Source organism: Saccostrea cucullata, unplaced genomic scaffold (assembly GCF_032062105.1).
Source record: "Saccostrea cucullata isolate Sc308-1 unplaced genomic scaffold, CSIRO_AGI_Scuc_v1 ctg285, whole genome shotgun sequence".
Taxonomy (NCBI): domain Eukaryota; kingdom Metazoa; phylum Mollusca; class Bivalvia; order Ostreida; family Ostreidae; genus Saccostrea; species Saccostrea cuccullata.
Window position 1 is genome coordinate 53,399 of NW_026930592.1, and position 10,152 is coordinate 63,550.

The 10,152-nt window shown below is 33.8% G+C and overlaps 1 protein-coding gene across 1 annotated transcript; it reads right to left on the reverse strand.

Moving 5' to 3' along the window:
* Positions 1-811: 811 nt before the first annotated feature.
* On the reverse strand, positions 812-10,004 carry LOC134229198 (GPI transamidase component PIG-T-like). The gene is made up of 10 exons (XM_062710900.1): positions 9,796-10,004; positions 6,278-6,452; positions 5,792-6,029; positions 5,545-5,631; positions 5,206-5,293; positions 5,018-5,112; positions 4,654-4,855; positions 3,990-4,142; positions 3,100-3,346; positions 812-2,794 (listed from the first exon to the last, which is right to left on the reverse strand). Exons 1-10 carry the CDS (start codon positions 9,998-10,000, stop codon positions 2,440-2,442), a joined length of 1,845 nt encoding a protein of 614 aa, XP_062566884.1. The 5' UTR covers positions 10,001-10,004; the 3' UTR covers positions 812-2,439.
* Positions 10,005-10,152: the final 148 nt, after the last annotated feature.

The following is a 10,152-nucleotide window of genomic DNA, read 5'->3' on the forward strand; positions in this document are numbered from 1 at the left end:
AACACAGTTTGTAAAAAGAATGTGTCTGCATTTTTGATTGGACTCTTGCTATATCTGATACCCCTATATAAAGGGCCTGACTTAGTCACTATTCAGTATAATCAGTTGACACCTGTGTAGACAGACGTTAATTTGTTATACAGCACTTGATAGTGACAAAAATTAGTTATACTTCTTCTAATACAGGAAAGTAAGATACCAAAGAAACTTAACAATAGTTGTACAGGTCAGTGCAGTATACAAACAAAACTGCGATAAAATGTACACAAAGGTAATGCAAGATAACCAGCACGAACACAGGTCGCCATTCTACACAGATACGCGTGACAATAAAAGGCAGGTGTAACGAATGCAAAGAGTATACCCTGGTGTTGATATGGAAAAGGGTGTATGCATATTTACGAGTCATGTTCAGCTTTGAGCAGTGAGAAAAACAAAAATTGATACTGACCCAACTACAGTAAATAAGTGATAATAGGGATTCTTAGAGCACAGAATAACTATCCATGTTGATTTTAACTTATTGATTAATATTCCTATTTGTTGGTTGAGATTAATTATTTGATACAGAAGCAGGTTCTGAATTTTGGCAAATATTCACCAGTTTAAGGAGGGTGACATGAAGATTTTTCCAACTCCATTAGAGTGAACACCGTATTCCATGATGACTTATTTGTGCTGAATTTAAAACATGCTAGTTTTGACACAATTTTTGAGATTAAAGCAAGACACTAGTAAATCTTTGTATTATTTTTGTATTTTTTATCAAATGACTAAAAATTACAGACATGAAAAAAGAAAGAAAAACATCTCTTTAACTTAATTTTATTTGGTTTCATAAACGTTTAAGTGAACTCTTGTTCATTTCGGAAAAAATAAATTTGGACATCTTGGTTACTGGTACAAAAATATAAATAAAGTATTCACTCATTGATCACACGTACTCACACCAAATGTAAATCATCAAACATATTGAGATCAATCCATCCTAACACGACAAGTATTTTTATCCAACTTTCTTAGAAAATGATACTACATGTAGTACCTTTTAACTCTCACAAAACAAATATTGCACTAACTAGAGGCCCATAGACCACAATGTTCACCAGAATTACTATGGCAGCACTATACTTCGTCAGCAGATTTTATGGGGTTAAGCAAAAAATGCCCTAGGTCCATACTAGGTTACAGAACATTACAGGGTGTTTTACTCTATTTTCCATCCAAGTTTAGGGTCAATTTATTTTAAAAATACACACACACACACACACTACAACTATCTTCCATTACCCCTCTTTCACATAGTCATACATAGTAAATAAAAATTTGTATTAAATGAATATTCATTTGTGAAAAATGAAAGAGTCGATGGATGGACAGACAGATGGACTTGGTGAATAGTGAATACGACATCCCAATATTGATAAAGATCCTCATAAATATTCTCAACTGGTGACTAAATATGCATAGCATTGCAAACAACTATTAAAAATATTAACTTACAACTGCACATCTAAGACATCTAAATAATTTTCAGCAGTGTAAAAAAAAATACGGATGATCAAGTATGGTATTTCATGAAAGTTGTTCAGATACATTAATTTTAAAAGTTTATCATCATGCAGTGATTGGTAGAAAATGAATTTACAATTTCACTATCAATTCAACAATTATACTTCATTCATATATATACCATATAAGTGGAAATTTAAGCGAGACGCAAATTTAGCTATTTGTCCTTAAAATATGGTAATTTATTTTTAGCGAGATGTTATTTTAGCGATTTTAATATGCACATTACAGAAGCTATTACAAATAAAACACAATCAATTTGTAGTGATATTAATTTTTAGCGATATCGGCACCCTCGCTAATTATGCCAAAATTAAATCCTCGCTAAAAATTCTACTTATACGGTACTTTCTAAAAATGTAATTCATCATTTCCATAGAAAAGTAATAATCATGCAAAAAATGAAAAATCTCTTACTTCACAGATGTTCATCAAAAATAATTCAGTATGATTGGAACAAGTCCTGAATGCCTTGATGAAGAAAACAATGAACATCTACCTACAATTGCACCTCATGCATTTTTGATAAACAAATTTTTATGCACATGGATTGAACATTAGTGTTGCCTCTTTTATCTTCCTACTACACCTGATGAACTGTTTCACTATCACTGATATATTTAACAAAGTTCACAAAAAAGGATGTATCATGTACACAAATAATTATTAAAATACACATTCAGATATTCAAAAATGGAATCAAAATCAGATTTGGGTGTAAATGACTTTTAGAACAAAAGCATTCATTTTGTAAAAAAAAAAATATAGTGTTGTTCGAGAAATAACACAGTCAACAATGGATAACAAATTAATATGTTCTTGCATATAGAGTATCGATGTTTGCTTTAAAAAAAGTTCAGGGAGTGATCATGTATCAGATTTTGTGTCTTTTATTTTTGTCTCTTCTTTTGAATTACTTGAATTATCATTATCACTTTCACTTGATTTGTCTGGTTCTCCTGCAGAACCTTCCTCCTTAGTTTTATTTTTATCCTTGTTAAAGTAAGCCTTTATCTTAGATATAAGGCCTTTCTTTTTGTTTGGGTCAGAAGCAGTGAATTCTCTGGTGGTAAGATTGTGAAGGGAACCAAACGCGATGGCAACGACTGTACAGGCTAGGCAGATTACGTTATAGGGCATGCTGAAGTCAGGAGTGGGCAGGGAGACCAGCAAAGCTTCTGTGTGTAACCGCAGGAAAAATGACCCGGAACTGTCGGAGAAACTGAAAGTAGAAAAAGTCAATTACCTTTACCAATACTAGTATTAAAAATCACGAGTTACATTATATTCTGTGCAACAGTGCAACCATATGACATAATGTATAATGTGCTCATATAATAATTTAACCAAAAAAGACAGAGAAGAGTTTGACCATTTAATCAAAAAACAAATTTGTCACTGGAGCTAATCCTTCTTTAGTGCAATATCAATTGGCTTAATACTGTTTTTATTTTCTACCTTTTAACTGAGAAATCAGACAAAATGTTAAGTGAACAAAAATTATAAATGTAAGGTAAAACCTCTCACCTTTCCTCCAGAAGTGATGCAGACTGGGGAATGGCTGTATAATTACTGGCTACTGGTAACACACTGGATATCACAGCAGAGCTGACATAGAAGCCATGATTGGCATCTGGTGGATACTCTGTCCACTTCAGGAAGGCTCGCTCAAATGAGTATGTGATCTTAGTGACTGAGTTGGCAAAAAGACGAAACACTATCTCCATTTGGTATGGATTGGCTCGGTCCTTTGCTGGGATGAAGTTGATTTTATCTATAGAAAAAAAACATAATAAAGCCTGATGGAAATTGGACAGGTTTAATTAAAAATATAAACTAACCAGAAGTCTCTGTCGAGACTGTAGCTCTACTGGTTTGTACTTATAATAAAGGAAGAGAAAAGTAGCAGTTGGGACATAAACTTTAAGCAATAAATAGAATAATCATCAAAATGAAAAACACAAAACTGGTAATTATGTATCTCTGTGTAGTCTACTGGCATGCCAAATTATATTATAATCAGACGAAAACTGTAAGAGGAGTAGCATTTTAAAAGTATTTCACAGAAATTTCTAGTTTTAGTAACCACGGCAATACCGTTCATCGAAATCAAAAACAGATAAACAGAATTATGTATCTTAGTGTAGTCTACTTACATGTATGTGCCAAGTTACATTGAAATCAGACCAAAACTGTAGGAGGAGTAGCATTTTGAAAAATTGTTTACAGACAGACAGACAGACAGACAGCTAGACAGCTAGACGGACGGATGACAGATGCATTACTATCGCATAAGCTCTTCTGTTCTCTGACCAGTAGAGCTAAAAATGTTTTCTTAAAAGTTACAATTCATTATACAATTTAATTTATACTTTATATGTACACATATTTAATCTATACTTTATATGTATACACACAAGGTTTAAGTTCCCTTCCATTGTTCTCTATCTTTAGTGAGCTGAAGTACACTCTCAGGAACCAGGGTACAGTCTCCATGAAGATAACAGTAGTGTTGAATTCCATGGTGTTGTAGATCATACATGTAACACCACCTCTCTCCAATCCATATCCTGCAAAGTCAGAACATTCCATAATTATAAACATATTACAGGAGACAGGAAAAATGTTACTGAAATTTTGCATCTTTGGTTGTCATGGCGATTATCATGTTGAATATATACTGTACGTGTACATGTATTATACATATTAAAAGACCATTTTGAGTTAGAAATGCAACATTCCTTTTTGTAAAAACATACAATACACTTTTCAAAAAAAAAAAATTTATTGTGCACAGAACTCAACATAAATGTTTGTCCAACTGGCTGTGTCCAGTCATCAGACAAGTCTATCTCCAGACACATTTCCCAATCAAATAAGATAGCATTTCTATCCAAAACCTGTGACAAACTTCACTAACATTATCAGTCCTAGCTGCAATAATGTAGACTTCTCTTAAGAGACTGATATTTTCACACCAAAAAACCCAAAAAAATGGTAAAGATGGAGAGGGCAACGTTATTGCAGCCACACCAGTCCTGTCAAAAAAATTGACATTGATTGTCACAATTTTGACATTACCTGTGACAAATCTGTTGGCATAGATGGGCGGCAGAGAGGAATTTGTGAATTTCATTTTCTCCTCATATGAAGCTCTCAGATTTAGTTTGTTCATTGACAAATGATTTCCTATTTCATAAACAGCAATCTTCCTCTCCTCTCCAGGTCGCTTTTGATTCAATGTATAATCTGGTAGGGGGGTCAATGTAAATTTGGGATAAGTCTAAAGAAAAGAAAAAATCACCCTACTTCACCCACGACAGAATTTATATCATGAAATGTTTGTTGACCCTATTAAAATATTTTTTTTTTGATACTGTGAATGATATTATTTAATCTATACTGAAATTCACTGCATTGGAATGTTTGGGGGTATCAAACTTACATCCTGTGTTGTCACATCTACATAGATTTTCCTGGTATCAGCCAGAGGACACTGGGACTGTAGACTTCTGTCAAACATACTCTGAAAACTCCAGTCTAGAGGGGAAAAACAAAACAGGGTATAGAATTTAAGATATTTACATACTATATCAACATAAACCTTACAGGAGTATCAGATTCGTTTCTCACCTTGTTTGCTGTTTTTATTTGTAGTAGGATCATATACTACAGTCAGTGTTTGCTTTAGCTCTGTAGCCTGTGTGTGACATTGGGAATCCTAAAATACACAAAATCAGTACATGTAAATCATTCACAGATTGCCATGCAATTATATTTTTTCTACATAAAGATATGTGAATTTATACTAAATTAACTTTCCAAGCATTATACAATGATTATATAATTTTACTTTGTTTCTTCTTTAAACAATTTATATATTATATTGCTTCTTTACATTCCAACACACCTCAGTGTAATCTAAAACATTATTTAACTTATTAAAAAAGGATTCAGTACTAGCCTCCTTACCTGACATACAGATCTGACATGGACCCCAAGTGAATGATAAAATCCATCATAGAGCTTTACTGAGTTAAGCAAGTTGGCAAGACCAATCTATAAAGATAAAACATTTATGACATTTGTAAGTATCAACTGAAATCTTCAATTGACATAATCATGATAATTTATGCAAACTAAGGATTTGAAGATTCTTCAGGTTACAATGTGTATGATTATATAGAAGCTTTCTTTACAAAATATAAATCTTTATTACCTTGGATCCACATGGCAGAAGTTTCTTCCATGGAGTTAGGTTTTCTGTACAGACCACCTCTCTTGGGAGTGTTGAATACCTGATGAACCGTGTATCAGCGCTGTTAAACTCAGAGGCCAATCCTGTGGGGCGGAAACTCCATCGAGGCTGCAACGTTGACTTATTGTCCATAAAGTTCAGAGAGGCACAGAACAAGCCAGATAAAGCATTCACAAGATCAGCCCAGGTCTTATCCACACTGTGAAAAAATTAGAGTGTGCTAATTGTTTTTACCACAGAACTGGCCAAAAGAATTTAGATACTTTCTGTGAAATTCATTCAAAGTATGAAATGTTTACAATTTAAACTCTCCTTTTATTACTGTCCATTTTCTTAAACCAAATAATTATTTTATTTATCAAATGTTTAGAATGAAATTGTTAAAGAATTGAAAATATATTTGAAGTAGACAAATTTGATTATCATAAAATATAGTTTATAACCTACCCAACATGAGGTTGGAACCACACCCACAACTCTACCCCTGGGGGTGCATCTTCTGGAGGGTAGCCCCATTTATCATGTCTCCACAGTCCTTGTGTTTGACTCAGATGCAATTCTTTCACTTTATAAGTTGTTAAAACATCACCAAGTGATTTGGGAAACAGGTGATAGTGTTGGACTGAAGGAAAAAATAACAGCAACTTTTAGTTAAGCCATCTGATACATGACAATCACAAGCATTTGCTATTCAAAACAAAAAACGTGGTTTAATTGTTTTTTAACTGAAGTAACTGCAAGACTTTATTGAATTTTGAACAACAAAATAATCAATCAACCTCAAACATTTGATTCGTGGAATACAAAATCTCTAGATGTCAACAGCTGAATACCTATGGTGAACCCCCCCATTTTCTACCCATCCCCATTAATCTTTGAATATCCTGTGATCAGGGTTTGCTGGGAAATACTAGTGGTGGGAATTACCGGTGGTAAATACCGATATTTCCCGTCCTGGGAAAAAATTATTTAATATCATTTGACTTGAAATACGATTTACCCCCCCCCCCCCCCCCAAAGCCTAAACACAGGAAGTAACTGTTTCTTTGCCAAACACACAGCAATCAAAGTAAAAGTCATGAGTCTTTTGCCATTTTGGATTAGACATTAAATAATGAGGTTTAATTTTGTTGTAGGCCTTGCCAAGATGAAGAACTCTTACTGCAGTGCTTAATGACCCTGAATGCTGAGTCAAGTATAAAGTTGAAGTCTTTCACCTATGTATGGCGATGTCTCATAAAGGTTAAAAATTCTTGCAAGAGACTAGCTGCAGAACTGTTGCTCTCTGAACAAAAAAAAATACACTGACAGATTGGAGAGCTACGGTGCCACCTAATGGAAAAGGGTATTCATTGCTCACAAAAAATTGTGCAATTTCTTGATGTATTTGGACAAGTTTTTTGGACTATAATCTCAAATAGTCACTAGTACTATTTTCCTAACAAAACATTTCTTATAACAGTGGTAAATAGCCCTCATGGGCCTGAAATTGAGATCATCTGAAATTTTGTCTGTTTACACTGCATTTTGCCAGTAAGATGATTTGATCCAATGCACTTCATGCAGATATCAAATCTGTGAGAGTAGTTGAAAGAGGTCAAAGGGATATTTTGAAAATGAGCTTTTGTACAGTTGAGGTAAGAATTTGACAAGAATAGATATGGGTTACCCCATATCCAAAGATATTCGGCTTTTAGATTTAACAGTGACTTCTATAAAAAAAAAACTGCACTTTGTTGTTATGGAACTGGTGTTAAGTTCATGAGTACGCAGCATTACTGTCACCCAGTCTCCTAGCAAACAGTGCAAATAGACCAGTTAGCCTTGGTCTTCACACGTGCGATGAGAATGTCAAACGCATCTGGCAAGCTCGGAGAAACACATTTGTATTGCCAAGAAGTTACGATGGCAGGTACGGGGTTGTATAACCATTCTGGATTATTTACAAGACTTCGACTTTTCAATTTACTTGAATTTTCAATAAGAAAATATAGGCCTAGCTAGGCCATCACCGTAGCTTGGCATTTGGCAGAAAAATTATGCTTTACTTGCAGAGAAATCTGGTGAACTTTTTTTTCTTCACAATTTAATACACAGAATGATTAATTTTTTTTTCTAAAAGGAAATTGTATGATAATTAACAAACAATAAACATGAACTTAATACAATTGTTGATATAGAATAATCCATTCATCTGTGAAAAAATTTCAATCGAAGAATGACCTAGATATTCTCTGTTATTAAACATGTTTAAAAAGGACTGAGGAGGGAGCAAGCTTACTAGGAATATTAATATTTTTTATTTGCATTTCGGGGGGAAAGTGATTTTCTAAAAATATTTTTACGTTAATTTTGGTTTCTTTAACGTATAAATATGACATACACAGCATTATTCTAATCATAAACAGTAATATCAAATCTACCTACCTAATCATGATGGAACTATTTTTGTCGGAACAATTTGTGTGAAGCGTACCTGACTATAGTAATATATCTTGAACAGATAATAAGCACTGATTGAATATATTTAAAAACAAGATGTGTGTGTGAAACACTGATGCCTCCGTATGGCAACATAGCAAAGATTAAACTTTTCTTACATGCAAATTTAATATATTGGTATCCAAAGTAGGGTATTTTCACTGGAAATACAGTTGAAAAATATGAAAATAGTCCAAGGTTAAATTTTTTTCATAAGTACCGAAATCTCCAAGGTCAATGCAATTAGTATCTAATGAAAGGTCTTGTCACAAAGAATACATATGTGAAGTATGGAAGGCCTAGCCCTAATGCTTCAAAAATTATGGCAAAGGTTACCGATTTTAAAAAGTAGGTCTAACTCCAAGGTCAAGGTCAAAGGGTCTTAATTCTTGATATCAAATGAAAGGTCTTGTCACAAGGATTACATATGTGAAGTATGATACGATTAGCCCTTGGCGTTCAAAAGTTATGGCCAAGGTTAGAGTTTTTTCATAAGTAAGTAAATCTCCAAGGTCAAGGTCAAAAGGTCAAGATTATTGGTATCTAATGAAAGCTCTTGCCAAAAAAATACATATGTGAAGTATGGAAGCTCTAACCCTAGCTCTTCAAAAGTTATTGTCAAGGTTACCAATATTGAAAAGTAGGTCAAACTCCAAGGTCAAAGTCAAAGGGTCAAATTTGGTGGTACCTAAATAAGTCTTGTCACAAGGATGAAATATGTAAAGTTTGAAAGCTCTAGCCATAACCCTTTTAAAGTTATGGTCAATGATTGCTTTTTAAAAGTAGGTCAAACTCCAGGGTCAAGGTCAAAGTGTCAAAGTTCTTGGTATCCAAAGAAGGGTCTTCTCACAAGGATTTCATATGTGAAGTATGAAAGCCTTATCTCTTTCCATTCAAAAGTTATGGCCAAGGTTAATGGTTTTTTCACATGGACGGAAATCTCCAAGGTCAAGGTCAAAAGGTCATGGTTGTTGGTATCCAATGAAAACTCTTTCCACAGAGAATACATATGTGAAATATAAATGTCCCGGTATCTACTGTTCAAAAGATATGACCAAAGTAAAAGTTTAGAATTTTTGTGTAAAAGTGGGTCAAACTCCAAGGTCAAGGTCAAAAGTCAAATTTGGTGCTACCCAAATAAAGGTCTTGTCACAAGGAATACACATGTGAAATACGAAAGTCATAGCTCCACTAAATCAAAAGTTATCCGCAAGGTTAAAGTTTTCGCAGACAAACAGAGAGACAGACAGACAGCTAGACAGACGGACGGACATGACAAAAACTATATACCCCCGAAACTTCGTTTACGGGTGCATAAAAATAATCCAAAATCAAGTGCAACTTTCTATGGTGGCACTGGAGCTCTCTGGTTATGCATCCCAATTGTTTTAAGACAAGTGAGCTACAGATCTACATCTAGCAAGAGACTTAAAATAACAATAATAATTGTAAATGATATATCCTGAAAGTGTTCATGTGCTTACATGATTCAGGATTATCGATCGAAACATTCCAAACAGTTGTAAACTGAAAATGAAACATGACATGTCCACTAGATAAGGGTTTTACAAATAGCTCTTCTGAAAATTTGTCGTTGTGAGCACAATTTGCTAGAGTTAACGCGAATATCACAGAGAAAAATGCATTTTTGAATCCTTCGACCGGCTGTTTTGCTGCAGTGACCACCATGTTTAAAATGACCGGATCGCAGTAAATAAATATCAAGATTTAATTTGTCAATATAGTTTTCCAAGATATGAATAAAGAAATCATTGTTCCATTATGAGACGGTAATGATATTTCTGATGAGAAAACTTAGTTTTGGTAATACATTATATTTG